The 16,576-nt window shown below is 41.2% G+C and overlaps 1 protein-coding gene across 1 annotated transcript in view; it reads right to left on the bottom strand.

Moving 5' to 3' along the window:
- Nucleotides 1-8,432: 8,432 nt before the first annotated feature.
- The window catches only part of RASGEF1C (RasGEF domain family member 1C), a 69,442-nt gene continuing 61,298 nt past the window's right edge, over nt 8,433-16,576 (bottom strand). The window contains exons 11-14 of the mRNA XM_086759102.1: nt 12,962-13,057; nt 11,998-12,121; nt 9,903-9,975; nt 8,433-9,494 (exon numbers count right to left, since the gene is read on the bottom strand). Of these exons, the coding sequence (XP_086615228.1) occupies nt 9,470-9,494; nt 9,903-9,975; nt 11,998-12,121; nt 12,962-13,057 (318 nt within the window). The 3' untranslated portion in view covers nt 8,433-9,469. The remainder of the gene's footprint in view (nt 9,495-9,902; nt 9,976-11,997; nt 12,122-12,961; nt 13,058-16,576) is intronic.

The raw sequence follows: 16,576 nt of genomic DNA, 5'->3' as shown, positions 1-16,576 counted from the left end.
TTTATAAGCAACCGAACTGAATGGAGGTGGAAAAACCACCCGGAGCATTTCTAAGATGTATCAGGGAAAATATATTATTCATTTCACAAATCACTGTAACTACTGATCAAGGGAGCCAATGCCCTAGATTGCTGTGGCGTATGTAAATTCAAAGGTTTAGTAGGAGCTTGGATGGGTGGATCAGCAGAAAGGCAAAGTGAGAACCTGCTGAGACTGTTTCCACTCCATGAGAGTTTATTTTTGACAAGGATAATTTTAAAATAGATTTTTTTTTTTTCAGATTATGCAGTAGAATAGAAAAATGCAAATATTCAGCCAGGTCAAAAAGAACAAGATACAGTTAGGTCTCAGGGACGCATTTTCCTTGTTAATGAGTTATTAAATTTTTTCTTAGAAAAGCAGTGACCCAGAAACTTTTGTTTCAGCATAGGTACTTGTATTCATTCGCCCGTGCATTGGTGAAAAGTTGTGGCCAAATAACGTGATGGTTCTCTCTGCGCTGTGATCGGTGGCAGATTGGAATGGCCTGCACTGCCCTCAGCTTGTTCGTACATTGTATTATGAAATTAAGGGCAATCAAAACACCACGCCTTAAATGGCTGGCAGATTGCCACTCAGGCAAGACGTTTTCTCTCCAGTGACTCCAGACTGGTTTTTACTTTGGTAATATACGGCGGGATTGCCCAGCTAGGATCACCTTGGGCTGAGCTGACCCGATCCACTCCCTTTAATTGTAAGGCTCACAGGGACGGCTGAAACTTGGACTTTTCTCACTCACTGTTTGTGGCGCAACTGAGGATTGAGCCTTCTCAGGATTGAAATGTTTTAGCCTAATAAAGATTTGCGGGCTTGACACTGGGAAGCCTGAATAAGCTACAGTTTCCAGGAAACTCAGCCAGATGACTTAACAGTCCCTTTTGGCAGGAGCTCCGACACTGCAAGGGCACTGCTGAGAAAGGAGGTTGCACATCATGCTTTGGAGTCAGCGACACTACTTCCATAGAGCAGAAGTCCTCACTTGGTAACAGCAGGCAGAACCAGGCTGTGCTGAATAGAAGTAACACACTCACAGAAGCGATGTGGTGCAGATGCCTAATGTTACATCAAGGAAACTCCACCGCTTACACCTACGCACGAGTTTCACCTCTGAGCCTCCTTCTTTATTTAAAGTAATTTTAAGCTATTTGAAGGAAGGGTGTCTCTTACTGTACATTATTACTGAAGTGGGTCCCTCATCTCAGTAGAAGCTCTCTGTTTACTGCAATACAAATAATAAAAGAACACATTTAAACATCAGTTGTACCACGGGGTTTTATAGGAACAGACTAAAAATACTCAGGCCCAGCCTCAGCTTTTTCCTCCCATTATGAAGCTTTGAGTCTAAGACTCCTATTTAGGAAAATACTTTATTATGGGAACTTAGATAATTTGTCTCTTTTCCTTGCAGGGTACACGCAGTGCAGTGTTCTGAATGCGTGAGGACGAAAAGAGACGCATTAAGGTGGAAACAAGAGGAAGAGCAGAAACCACAGGTGCTTTTGTGCCTACAGGCATATTCATGAATTGCTGTGGAGAGCCAGGCACATCTTTGTACTCTTGAGTTTCAAGGCAACAAGAGTTTCTTTACAGCCTATTCTGTAGATTTGCAGTTGGTGAAATCTGTACTAGAAATAAAACCGAAGAACAAAATCCACACAGCTGAGCCTTTTTTTTTTATTCTTATTTGACACTCACATTACAAAATTTAGAAACCATAGACAGTTCAGGCAAACTGTTAAAACACAGTATAAATTAGGGGGGTTTAATATATAAATTCTATACATAGGTAAGTTAGCTTGAACATGACTGACAAAAGGATTTCATAACAATCTTACCACAACTGTATAAAAAGGCATGGGAATAGGATGGGCACTATAATCATGAATGCAGGTTAAGACATTTTCCACAACAGCTATAAAGCGTAACAATGACCATGCTATTCTCGTAGTGTTTATGTGGGGTACGGTATGCATATTACCATTAACATTTTGCAAGATCTATGTACAGTCACAAAATCATAACAGCCACTTTCAAGTAACCTTACTGTTTCCTGCCTGTGCAATTAATATAGTGTCGACATTTGTTCTGAGGACTTCTAACAAAGCTACATGGTTTGAGTATTATGGATGATAGAGGGATTTCAGTTTGACCTGAAAATGCTAATCATAACATGAATTTGCTTAATTTAAAGAAAAATATTCAGGAAAAGCACAGCGCTTCAGTACTATCGCTCACACGATCAGTATATACCAGTCTTTTAATCCACATTTATTTCCTAGCTTGATTCTTTTTACAAAATAATGTGATAATTTAGTTCCCATTTTTCTAAGCACAGTGGTAAAAAGGAGGTACACCAGAAGAAATGTAAAAATAAAATTTGGATATCCTTATGGGCTAATTTTTTGGAAGGACATGCCTCCCAGGTGACCCTGGATGTGTCATTCAACCTGTGAATTTCTCAATCTGAAGATAAGGACAGTTCTGCTTACCCATTTTTACTCTGTGCTTTTAGGTCTGTGAATAAATATTTTAGAATAGCATGTTCCTGGAATTTAGGTTTAAGACAGCTGGTGCTGTCATCATCACTAAAAGTGAAAATATCTTAAAATCTGATTTCTCACCTTTATAAGCTGATGAACACTTGCTAAGAGTTCTGAAATCCGGAGCATAATTTATTTTCCATCTGTGTTGCGTACGAGCAATGGTCTTTTTACAGATAGACTGCTAAGGGAAGTACTTGTACATTTGTAAGAATCATATCTTGAAACACTTGAATTCAATAGCTCTGTGTGCATGTCTTATCACTGAGTTTTAAGAATTAGGAGGATTCTATTGGAAAAATTCCTTCTAGTTCAAGGGGAGGACAGACTGTAAGTGATAATCCAACTTGGGCTGTTATGGAAATACATACGATGCCAACCGTCCAGCCTACAGCCCCTGTTTTCTCAACTCTGTTTACCCATGGGCCAAACATCAAAAAACCACCATATGTTCAGTTGTTTCAAAAAGACTGGAATTTAAGAAGCTTAATTACATAATGAAAGCAGTGATATAGTACTGACCAGTAACGGTTCACTGAGGAAGTCACATTTCTCTGAAAGGCAGCTGGACTATGGAATTTTCTGGTTCTAAGTCCGTTAAACGGGCTGTGCACATTTTAGAAGGAAGTTTCCTGTACAGATATTTAACTTCTAGGACTCATGAGCTCTGAACTCTAAGTCTTCTGCAGTCAAGAAGGCCTGGGAACATCGCTGTACTGCAGTATTAGTCTGGGTCGGCAGTTTTAGGGCCACAGGGGTGAAAGGACAAGGACTCCTATTCTATTATGACAGCTCAGGAGTATGATTATAGAGCCCTTGTATGGCAGAGAACTAGAAAAATGTTCCTATGGCATTTTGCAAGAGCTGTTTATGGAGTAAAATACTGCTTCTGTGGAGGGAAAGGCATCGAGGGAAGAGCAAGCAGTCTAAGCCACTCTGAATTTACAGTATCACAGTCTGCGTCTGGCCACAGTGCAAGGCAGGGATCTGGACAGGAGTTACTCATACTTAGCTTTTTTTCTGTAGCTGAGGTTATAGCCTGAGTTTCAGTGTCTTGCACTGGTGCAGAGTGTATGAAATACCACCCACACAAGGTATTAGTTTCTTACCTTCATCTTACATAATATAAAAATGCAAAATGTGATGCCTTGTATGAGCATTAACTTAATGTATTTAGTATTTTTTGCATATCTGAAAATATGCAAAAAGAATTGTAAAATAAATTAATACGAAACAGATTGGCCTCCACATCTGTTCCGTCAAAAAAAAGTAACTTGTTTGCTGCCTCCTCTGCTCAGCTCGGAGCTCAGCCGCTCCACAGAGCCGCTAACAGTGGCTGCAGGGAGTGACACACTCTAAGGCAGTGTGCTTTCTTTCCAACATACCCAATATTAAAACAAAAGCATTAGTACAGTTTTCTGCACCAGCATTTCATTGTATTCTCTCCTGCCCTAGCCTGTCCAGCTGCCATTGATACTAACAGGAAGATATGCACAGGTATCTTGTTCTGCTCCGTTGCCATGCTGTGAAATATGAAAGTTAAAACGATCAAGGTATTTCTCATAATTTAAGTACTTATTTTTCCATGTTGCTTAGATCTTAAAATCTCTGTCAACTAAGTAACAAATTCTTCACTGTTTCAAGTCCTCTAGAGGAACCTCTTTTAGTCCAAAGCATTCTCCTGTAATCATTCTGTCGGATGGATAAGGAAGTAGGTTTTGCCCCAGGTGGACTTCCAAGAGCTTCCTACCTTTCAAACGGGATGTGTCCCAGCATCAGAAACCTAAGAGTGCAGGCTCAGATAGGAATTTGCATGTCAGCTCCGTACAGGATCATCTCATCTGCATCCCTCTGTCAGTGTATGTGCTGCCATACGGACACCAGAAACGTGTGCGCTGTTCCCCAGCCACGGTTCAGTAATGCCCTGCACGAAATACTGAGGTAATTTTACTCAACAGATAATGTTAGAAAGGACAAAAGAAAAGAAAGTCTTTGGCCCACAGTTGAGCCTCTGAGCAGTGACAAAGGGGCTTTTCCCTGTTTCCTTGTCACTCCCTAATCCCATTCTGGAATTACAACAGTGGAAATAATGAGTTCACAATCAAAGGGGTTTTAATTTCCAATGAGAGAGACACCTGAGACAGTAAGGCTAATTTCTACCAGTCTAAAACCAAAAAAGGGTTCTTAAAGTCAGAAAGTCAAATTCTGCTCTCAGACATGAGTTAATTCCTTGGATCAGCTTTAGTCCTTGAATTTGCTGTTGAAACTTCAACAATGTCAAAGAAAACTTTTGCTAAGGCTGGATTTTTACCCTGTTAAGTGCACCTGCCCACCTAGCTCAAAAGAAAGGCTAGGGACTATATCAGCTGTTAATGCAATTTAATGCCTGTGAATAACTTAAAACTGCAGTATAATTAATAACTGCAGGACTGCTCCAAAGCCCATCAAAATCAACTGGAGTTTTTCCTCTGGCACACCACGGTGCTTGGGATCAGTCTCATTCTATGGAACACGGTCACTGTTAAGCCACGTACTGTTAACCGTGTAACATTTTTACACGGATATGCCTAACGATATCTTTTCTACTACCATGTCTTCTTTTTGATAACTTCAATTACATGTTCAGTAATCTGAGCTCTGTTCTAAACTGGATTTGCAGTCATGTGCAAACCAGTGCTCATGTGCTTTAATAAAAGGTGCATAAACTATTGCAATAAAACACGACGAAGTAACCAAGGTGTCAGTAAGGGACTGGCTTGATTTTAAGTGAGTGATTATCTTATCACCACTGACCACATCATAAAATATTTTCAAGCTGAGAAAAATATCTCAATGCTTAAATTGTTTCTGATTTGAAGTGCTATAGCAGCTGTGTCCACACTTCAGTTAAAGTGCCATCTCAGCAGCGGCTGGGGTCACAGTTTCCTTCCAGATCTGCATGTCCTCTATGCACACGGGGAGCTTCCAGCCAGCTGTATGACGGGACTGTGTTATCTGCCTAACAGAGAGGAGAACGATACGCTAAGCTCAGTGTACTCTGGTGCACAGGGTTCTTGTGTGCTGGACTCATTTCAAGAGTTTTTTGCCCTCAAAATTCAGTCACACCCATCAGACCTATATCTGTTCACCTTTAATTAGGCTATGTGATCAATGCTGATGTGAAATTGAGGGCAAGATTGTATGATTAAGTGTCTTTTGAAAGGCATTGAGCAAGTTCCTTTACTGACTTCAACACAAACTGAAGGCACACAATTCTCCTGTTTTTAACTGGGCTTTTTATCTAGCCTTGCGTTGCAGAATGGCACACTCAAGAAATGAAAAAATAGGACTTTTGCTGCCACTCTGGTTACACTAGAGGAGATGCAGAACTGATTTAATATACCTGGGTCTTTTAAAATATTGCTGTGTACACAGGAGCTGTGTTAATGCTTCTGAAAGACTACAATATATTCACATCTTACTAGCTTAGGGTTTTGATACTAACACTACGGACCTGTAACTCTAGTTTTGCTGTGTTCTCTGTGTAGCATTAGTTCAAGCAGCTGTCAGGGAGGCAAATCCACTGAAAAAAAGTGGAATTAGAAAGCCGTGACATTACTGCTAGTAACTTGTCTAGATGTTAGTCTAATGACTACATGCCTTAGAGTGGCTTAGTGCTTGGTGTTAAGAGATATTGCTTGCTTTTCAGCATGGTAGGAGTTCTCTACACATTTATAGCAAGAAAACTTCAATTATTGGAGGAGCTTTTTCTTATTTTCATGTAATGTTAATACCTTTCAGTTGTACTTGCACTTTGTAAAACCTGTTGGTGAAACAAGACTCTAACCGCTCTCCTGTCCGGCCAAATATGAATCACAAATGTAACTGACAGCTGCTACTTAAGGCTTTACATTGTTTCTATTTAAATGAATAGGATTTTAGCCACAAAATTATGTGAAGACAAGCTATGGTTCCTGAAGTCTGTTTTTAAAAGCACTGTCTTCTCATCTTAAGTTGCTGTGTACTCTCATCTCCAAGTCGTTTTGCAAAGAGCAGCCAGTGTCTCTGGAGATGAAATGCTACGGATCAATATGCCACGCACCTCTATAAAGCAATAATTGCTTCAGGATTCACCAAGGGATGAGGATGTTTAGCACTTCTGAAAAAAAGACCTTTTAAATGTGTGACTACATAAAGGCTTAAAGATAATGTGGTGCTTCTGAAAGTCCCACTAAGCCCTTAATACCTACCACAATCTGACCTTTATGCTTCTACGTTAAGCACTGAGGTTTGAAAGTTTTGGACTATGAAAGTGATTTAGTTTGCAACAGTGATAAACTTTATGAGATCTAATTTAACTCATACTTACAATATTGCTTGAATTCATGGGAAGTGCCCAAGAATATAAAGTATTATCATAAGAAATCACATTTTGATTAATTTTCAGGGTGTTACAATCTCAGCTGTACCAGCCTCTATTGCCTCGTCAGCAAAGGAGTGAGAATTTGCATTTTAAAAAGCAGGTTTTAAGAAAGGGCCCAACCTACACTGGGTTGCAGATAAATAAAAAACCCATTTCCACTATGAAGTCACACTGTGCCTCTTAAAAAGATGCAGACATTAAGAAAAAAAAAATGCCCATTTAGGAAACACACTTAAGCATTAGCATTGTTGTAGATATGTTTATGGTTATTGCTCTGGATTTGGTTGGAATTTAACAGGCTTTTAATGGCATCATTTTGGAAATGGTTCTGCTTGAAGGATTGGCTATGTGTCTACATTTCTCTGTATAGCTTTCAGCTCATGTACCAAAATTAACAAACAGCATATTAACAGTATCATCAGAATAGTAAGCATTCCCTGGCTGGAATGAACTTGTACCATCCTTAAACTTAGTGCTTCCATACAAAGCCTGAGTAAACACCTGATATTTTTGTTTTCCAACCCCTGCTTGGATTCATAGACCTATAGGAAAAGGAGAATTGAAGTTCTGGCTCAAGCCCCTATGTATACAAATCTAGAAGCTGTCCTGCTCATCGCAGCAATTGCAAGAGCAGTGGATTCCAGGTGGCCACGATCCAGATTGCAGAAGTTGTCACAGCTCAAAACCCAACCTAAGAGCTGCACTGCAGACACTACGTATCACACAGAGTCTGTCTCAGGCTGCTTCTCTCCCGTCAGCGCTGCCCTCAAACACTCACTCAGCTCACCAGTGCCTCACATTTCAACAGCTCACTCAGGCACGGATAACTTTTGAGGCCGGGCAGAGGGCAGGAACAGTTCCAGTTTTCTGGCTAACTGCATAGGCCAACACAGCCAGGTTTTGTGATTAGCCTCATTTTTCAAAACACTACAGCCACTTGGAATCACTCTGTATTGAAATAAAACTATTACTGCTCTCAAAGAAAAGGTTACATCCTTCTGTTGTAGACAGAGAAAGATTGGAACATCTGAAAATGCCAGCATTGAGTCAGTAATAAAATGCAAAGTTCAGTATCATGTGGCATTTAGGTTTCATTTAAGCATTTTGAGGGCTCTCCTGGGGCAGGTAGAAACATTCCTTCCACATACAATTAGTCTACTGTTAGGGCTTAGTTTTGAATCAAATATCCATATAGTTCATTGTCATTTAATGTATGTGTTACAGTAGCACCTTGATTATTGTACAACTTTAAATGCAAGACATAGTCCCTACTACATGTTATCTGTAAGAAGATGGTGAACATGGTTTAGATCCTAAAAATAAAAAAAAAAAAAAAAAGAGAAAAACAGTTATCTGCTCATGAATGACAAATTCTTTAGTGCATTCATTCTAGTCTGAAACCCTTCGTCTTTTTAAAGCATACCACGTAGTTCCCAAATTCAGAGCAATTACCCACCCCCTTCCTATCCTCTTAATATCATGTTGCAAAATAAACAGTACTGTATTAATTGAACCCGAAACATTTCTTTCACATTGTAATGCAGTATCTTTTTTCTTTAAGTGTGATAAAACCCTCTAAAAGATGCAACTCAGCATCAACAAAATTAGGGAATACACTACATACATTAAATAGAGGTAAGTTGAGTCCAGAGTAATTTGCTTCTTCGGTGCAGCTTTCGATGTGGTGGTGGTAGGGGCTCTTTCAGCAGTACCATCTACACTATGCCCTCCTCAGATCTGCCAAGATTCACAGTAAGAAAAGCAACAACAGTGGTGGGAAGAATAACTAAGCAATAGTCATACTTCAGGTTGTTCTCCAAAAATCCATGGGGTTCGTACGCCTGTCCCATGCCGATGCGGTCCATATGTGACACACATGTATACACACGAGTGAGCGATGTCAGTTTTCATCCGCCGGAAGCTTATACCTGTAGCAGTCAGTGCTTTGTTCAACAAGGCTGGGGGACTGCTAATGGAAGATTAAATTCTTCTTTCTTCATTCAGCAATTAACCAGATTGCTGCTGTGTCTGTATTTCATTTAATTTTACAATCCTCAGAGGGTTTAAAGAGCTGCTGTCTGAAGCACCTGCTTCTGAAATACTTGTGTATTTTTTTTTTTTGCTTTCCTTTTATACTTTTCCATTTTCTTTTGCAGTACCACGGTTCTCCATGCTCCTGATTTTCTTATGTTTTCCTTCAGAGGCAAAAGTTACAGTGATCCTGACACAGTTTGGGCACAGCCACAAATAGTCTGTTTGTCCTTCCTCTCTCTCTGTCTCATAGTTAGAAAAGCGTCAGTGTGCACACAGTTCTCTTGATTTCAGTGGATGAATCCAGTTCACCCATCACGTTAGGCAGTCAAAAAAACCCAACAAAAAACTCAAACAAAAGAAATTGTCTAAATCCCAAACAGGCATCTTTGGAATCAGTAGTGCAAAATGTTTGCGGATTTCTTTTCCTTGACCTACTGCAATATCATCTTAATCTTCAAGTCTTTCCTAAAATAGTGGATCTGTAAATTTAAAAGATAAGAACAATGAAAAAAAAGGCAAATATAAAGGTGGAGGTTTTTTTTAAATTGCTCTATTTAGTGCTTCACTTACACCAAACCATTCCACATCTCTTATGAGATGTAAACCGTAAGAAGATCCAGTTAACCTAGGATGCTTTTCATCTACACCAGGCCTCTTTTGCATGGGTACAGCACTGTATCAATGCACAAGTGGAGGATATTCTTTCAATTGTGGATAATTTGAGATTACGATTAGCTTTCATGAGTGCAGCCTCAGCTCTGTAGATTAGTCTTAAATGGGAGAGACCTCCATCAGAGGTCACATTTTAAATGCCAGCACTTCACAAGCTCTGTCAGTGCAACATTTTGCAGGTACTTCAGAAACGAGCTGATAAAATGAGTGGTTACCTTAAAGATTTCCACCTGTCTTTTTCTGTCTGGTTTTCCGGACTTTCGCTTTCATAGGAAGCCAGATACAAACCTGGAAAAGGTAAACGTGTGTTATTCCAACAGCAACGGTAACCTCCTACCTCTCTGCATTCTTATAGTTCCTATATTGTACCACCCAGCAAGAGAAACTTAAAACTTCAGGGAGCTGGTAATCAGTAGGACACTGATGCTTAGTTCACATTTTTACCTTTAGAAAGCTGTTAGGTTAATTTTGATGGAGCAGTAAATGAACCCAGAGTTAAAATATGTTAGCATGACCTTCTTATAACAATATTAAACAGTTAAACGGTCTCTGGTTTTGCATATAGAGAACTGGGCCTGTTTACTCCATCACAGCACTGCTACTGAAGTGTTAGATTAACATTAAAAAAAAGAGAGGCAGCAAGAGCTGACAGCTAAACAAGTAAACTTTTTAAAATTCAGGATATTCCCATCACTAATCACGATTGTATCTTCCTTAGTCTTTTTAAAGCTGATGGGGATATGGTATCCTACATGAATACAAAACACCCTCAAGGTAGGAATGAGTTATTGAAACCAGAGAAGGAATACAGGAGAAGAAAACAGGTCTTTTTTTTTTTTTCTGCAAAGTTTGCACTGTAGGATGCGTTTTATGATTCCAAAATGCGTCTAGGCTGTAGAGTCTCCTCTGCAAAAGCTGCGATGCATTAGTATTTCATTGTTTTCACAGAATTTTTTTAAAGTAGGCTGTGATTTGCGTTCACTCACTTGACTGTTCAGTGATGCTTTACTGCTCAAACCATCTCAGTATCCAAGTCTGTGCTACAATTCAATTGCATTTTAACATTCAAGCATTGGCCCACTATTCCTCCACGCTGTGACAAGCATCGTACAGCTGCATTGCACATGCACTGCTGCATCTCTCTAATAGATTCTCCCACCATTTCCTCAGCACAGGTCTCTCTGCTCTGTGCTTCCCCTGGGCAACAGGGGTGGCTGCTGTGGCTCCTGCAAAGGGCATCTCATGAAAGCAGTACAGATACAGGGGATGGCACGACAGAGAAAATCTGCAAACAATTAGTGAGTTGAGGTCACCCTTTTTTGGTCCAGCAGCCCGAAATCTGTACTTTTGAACACCGCTTCCAAGACATCCCTGACTTTCACTTTCTGTCCCTTTAGAGCCTAAAAATAGAACAACTGCCCCATCCTTTTGGAACATATTACTTTAATCACATTAATTATTCTATTTTGGCAGTCATTCTTCTTAGGATTTAGGCAGGATTTTTGAAGCAGTATTTTGTGTTCTGAAATAGCCTGTGAAATAAAAAACTGTCTAGTCTGCTTAACTTGGATTAGCACAGAAAACTGCCTACAGAATCGAGAGGAAATAAACCCAACACCAGTACAGCTTATGGGAATATAGCTAGAGACAATGCTGTGCGTGACAATGTACCAAGAGGCAACTGACACGAACCAACATGAATTAACACAGTCTGACATGCTGGATACCAAGTTGAAGAGGACAGATAAGTATAAAAAGACAATCGGAGAAATAATTTCAGAACAGGGCTTTTGTAGCTACAGCTTAAATTAATTACTAGAAAATATTTTCTTAAAAATTATTTTCTGTAGACAACATATTTCTTTGCTGTAGTGGAGTAGGTCAGCTGGACTACCATCGCCCTGGGCTGCGTTCACGGAAGAGATGACAGTGTTGGTTTGTGGAACAGATCAGTTCTGGCTCCATCAATCACAGGATGAGTGGCTAAGGGACAGCTGACATTCACAGCAGTCCACAGCATGGTTGTGTGGATTACAAAAATAGAGCCACAATGGCAACTTCCTAGACAATGTCTTAAAGAGAAGTTATGGACAAGAGAAAAGCAATCAGGCAGCAGCTTCATGAGCTAGAAGGTTATGCTTGCAAAAAAACATGTTGGTAAGTCTGGGGATAAACAAGCTGCATGACAGGAAAGCTAGGAAAGAACTGGGACAGGTCAGTGAGAGAGATCACCCAAGCATAGATTAGGGTGTTAATTAGCAGTGATGAAGAGACATATTTTCAGTGATTATAGATTGTACAGAGTCTTACCATCTTCAGTAAAAATGGGAGCAGTATGCAAGTAGTGGATGATGTTGGGGTCTTGTTCAAAGGGACATTCCACTTGCTTCCACGTTATAAATTCTCCTACTTGCTTAGCCAGTTCCAGAAATTTCTGTAAACAGAAAACCATTCCACTCAGATACAGCAGGCTCATCTCACTAAAAGAACCACATCCAAGCAGAAGACTGGGATGCAGAAACACAGCCATCACCATGCGTAGCACAACGCAGAACACCCCAGTGCCACCACACTGCCACTAGCAACAAGTTGTACTGGTGTAAACCATCCGCTCCAGCAGAGAACTGGGGCTGCTCAGGATTCAGACTGATACTACCTAGTGCCAGAGCTATAGGGGAATATACCTCTTTCTACTGCATTTAATAGGAGTAGTTCTGTGTAAAACCTACAGGCAGGAGGTAAGATATTCAAATCCCTACATCAGCAGCATAACATTTACCTCATGGACACAGTGACTCTGTACGTAGTTCTGCCTGTATTCTAATTTTTCTTTAATGACCACAAGTAATTTATGTCTTACTTTGCCAAACCTCCTTATTAAAAATGAGAAAGGGCTAAAAAGGCAGATAAAATAAAGTCTAAAGCATTTCATACTGACTTGTTTATGTTTGTATGTAAGCAAAATAGTTTTCCATGTTTTCTAAAAAAGTTGTCTTCCCTTCCAAGCTGTAAGCACAGTCGTCTGTACTGCTGGCACTGTATTTCTAGCAGCCAACTGACATCAGGCAAGTTAGGATGATCTGCTTGTAATGTTTATATAACATATACATATTAATTCTCTTAAAAAACATTCTGGGATTGGTTTAACCTTCATGTAGTCACTTGAGATCGTCTATTTTGGCATATTCGGTCTTTGTTGGTCTGCAGTGAAACTGCAGGCAGTCTCAGACAGAGCTATCAAATGGCACAGATAAAAACATTTTTCAGGTCTTACTTCAAAGTTGACATGTCCATTTGGAAGGCGATTAGCACATCCTTCATTCAAAAAATAAATGTCTTTGATCAATAGGCTGAAGAAGGGGATTACAATCTGTGAAGAGAAATGACACAACTATTATCTTTCCAGTTCAGAATTTTCTCTGCATGAAAGAACTCAATCAAGAGAGAGGAGAAAAAAGAAATAATAACTTTGCAGTGCGCTATGCACTTAAAAAGCAGTACAGTGACAGGCAAGCAAAAGGGCAGTAGGGTGTAGAGACACCTTCAGCCATCAGGAGAACGTATGCTGAAATGAATATGAGCTGAACACAATGTTCACTGAGCAGAAGAACACGACTAAGAAAATGCTAATAACCCAGTTTATTATCAACAGCATCACTGTCTGATGACAAGATCAGACAGCAAACAGCAAATAAAATTGGAGAACTCTTCCCTTCTCTGATGGGTGTTTATAAGCAAAGACGTTGAATACACAAACTGAGCAATTTAAAGACAGCTGGGAACCAAAGAACCAGTGCTGTCCCTGAACAAGGAACGACAGAATAGAATTTGATGACCAAGGACTTGTCTACAAACAGTTAATCAGGAGCTGTTTCATTTCAACAGCTCTATGCATGGCTACATCTTAAGGCATGTAATTTCCTTCCTGATTAGTACAACCTGCTTCTCCAAATTAACCTGTAGACAGCAGGACTGAAAATATTAAGTTAGTTGACAGGAAACTGCCAGCAGTAGCTGGAGAGATCATTGTAGCGCTCAGAATAATCCCTGGGCATCATCCAGGGCAAAGTGGCATACAGCAGTGATCCAAGCCTTCTCTCTAACCCATCAGAGCCAGGTCATAATTTGCTATAGAAAAAGTCTACTTCTAGGTAAGACTCTTGAAATGAATGGAATTACAACAGGAATAGATTGGATGCCCAATGTTCTACAGCAGAAAACAGTAAGAGCGCTCCTGAAGTGCATCCCCAGCACCTCAGCAGATACCCAGAGTGCAGCAGACTCCCTCCAGGTCCTCTTGTGTCACAACTCAAAGGGGAAAATAAAAAGGCAAAGGACCAGCCCGTGACAAAACTGATGCCCAGGGCTCTGGGATTTGATGTTCAAATTTGAGTCTACTCACCTCTCCAGCAGTGGCACTGTGATAGAAAAAGGCCACTTGGAGGCTTTGAGCTATCAGGTCAGCAGCCAGCTCTGTGAGCACTTTCCTGTGGCAGCAACACCTGTCTTTTAAGCCACTAAGTATAAACTTAATCACCATGAACTTAAAGGAAAGCACATCGCATGCTAGAGAGTCCAAATGTTTCCACTGGCCTATTTGTAAATTAACTGAACTGTAGCTTGGTAAGCATGCACCAAAGTTGAAGTGCCTCCACGGCATGCAAGACCAGCCAAGGGAGCTGGTGACAACAAAGCAATCCTTTACTGAAGTATTTAATGTCGTACTGTTATTCCATCTCATGCTATATATCAGCCGCAACGGGATATGAAATGGACCTGGAACAGGATGCCAGCTGTTATTTTCCACTCTACAGCCTCCGCACTGCAACAGTGAGTGAGAGCAAGTCCTAGACGCAAAAACACAGAGGCAAGAAGTCTACAAGCCACTACCAACCTGTGCTGTGCAAACGGAAGCCAATTTCTGTTTCAGCTAAAATACCACATGCAGTAAACTGCTGAAGATCTGCTCATCTGCTGGCTTTTTTTATGGGATGGCTGTAGATAAACTCTGTAATGTCAGTGCAGTAGCCATATAAAAGCCTGAACCGACATTCCCAGAGCCACTGGCATTATCCTGATACAACCCAGCGATTTAACACAGGAATGGAAACAAGGCACAGCCTAACGCCCCAAAATGCTGAGCCCTCCTATCAGGATGAGATGGGGCCAATTTCGGGTCCAACTGAGCTAAGTGTGTTTCAGGATTCATTTTTATATCATCCAAACTAGATCAATCAACCAGAGGTAAAGAATACAATTCAGTCTATGTGGTTTGTTTTCTACCAAAAATGACAATAACTCTGTAACCAGTGTGGTCTTATAAGGTGGAAAGATACAGAGAGCTGGAGTCAGACACTGATTCCCCACCTAGAAATTACTGCCGGGTTCTGTCTACATATTTTTTGCAGGTTGATGTGAGTTTGCTTTGCCCTGCTCCACACTGCCTGGGAGCTAGGTCACCATCATTAGCGGCACTAAGCATAAACGAAAAGCCTTGCTGAGAGGGCAGGTATATGAACATGGGCTCAATGCCATGCTAATACAGCTGCAAAGCCACCAGTCAGTTCAGAGCGCGGATAGAATTTGTTCTCATCTGCATCCAAAAGGCGTCAAAGACATACCCTAGGATACCAATTCTCTACACGCTTGCAGGGGATTTCTGCCTTTGGGTCACCATTTATTTCCCCAATAAACATATGTTACCCTGTATATTTTGCTTTCCAAATTTCTGTAGGAAAAGCAACAAAAGTGGATATAGCTACACTCTAATGTTGGCTTCAGTCCAGGCACTTTGCTAGCGTAAAACCTGGGTTAGTGCCAGGAACTTGTATTTCACTCCCTTTTGAGTCCTCCCCATGCCATCCAACCCACCCACATGCTGAAGGACAATTGCCTCCTGCAGAAGAAGGAAAGCTAATGAGATCAGACACGTTCTTCCTGCGTAGTATCAGACGGCTACAACACAGTACCACACTGTACATCCTCCCAACACTTCCAAGCCAGAGATGTCATTAGCACAATGCAGCCTTTCCCAGTGGAACGACTTAATTTTGGAGGTGGCACAGGTCAGGTGACTGCATAGATAAAGCCAGACTTGGTTCCTAACAAGTACTCCCCTCTGAATTCTGCGTGAAAATGCCAGCCCCTCTTCATTATCAGTTCTCTCCCCCTGCACTTTGGCAGGTTTATTTCTGCTGCTGTATTGCGCCTCTCAGCTCTGAGAGCTGCTTTGCCATGCCTTTTGACAAGCCTGCTCCTGAATGAGTAATGAGTAGTTAAAAACTATGCCGCTCACAAACTGAGAGAAGGGCTGGATTAGAACAGTGAGGACTGAGGTCAGGGGACCCTCCATGGGTATATTGAGATCCTTCTCCTGCAGCCTGTGCTGCAGTCTCGCACGAGCACCCTGAGGATGAGGATGGAGTGGATGATGAAGTCAGGCAGTGCTCTTTGTGCCAGAAGGCCAGTGTCACACAGGGGATCTGGGTGAGGTGTGTGCACAGAGCAGGAGGAGGGAGGGTGCCCCAGGTCACTGGCTCACCCTGTCTCCCTCTGAGGACACCGTTCAGCCCTCGAGCTGTGCTTCTGTTCAAGTGCTGTTCAAAACTCAGCAGCCAAGACACCAGCCCTGAGGAGAGAATAAAGCAACGTTTCTGGTGAGGCTGCCCGTTAAATATGAGCTCCTCTGAGCCCAGAGGCAGCTTTTCTTCCTGTGAGACATAGCCCATGGCTTAGTCTGTTGGTCTGCGACAAGAGTGCTCCCTCCAGAGCCCTGTCCTTCTCCAGCAGATGGACTGAGGCCTGACACCTCCACCTGTGCTTCTGGGATGGCCGCTTGTTGAGAAAAGGGGTGGAGGGGATTGGGATCTCAAACTCTTGTAGGCAATTT

The sequence above is a fragment of the Chlamydotis macqueenii genome, chromosome 14 (assembly GCF_036417535.1).
Source record: "Chlamydotis macqueenii isolate bChlMac1 chromosome 14, bChlMac1.mat, whole genome shotgun sequence".
In the NCBI taxonomy this organism is placed as follows: Eukaryota; Metazoa; Chordata; class Aves; order Otidiformes; family Otididae; genus Chlamydotis; species Chlamydotis macqueenii.
This window is presented reverse-complemented; position numbering and strand designations above follow the sequence as displayed.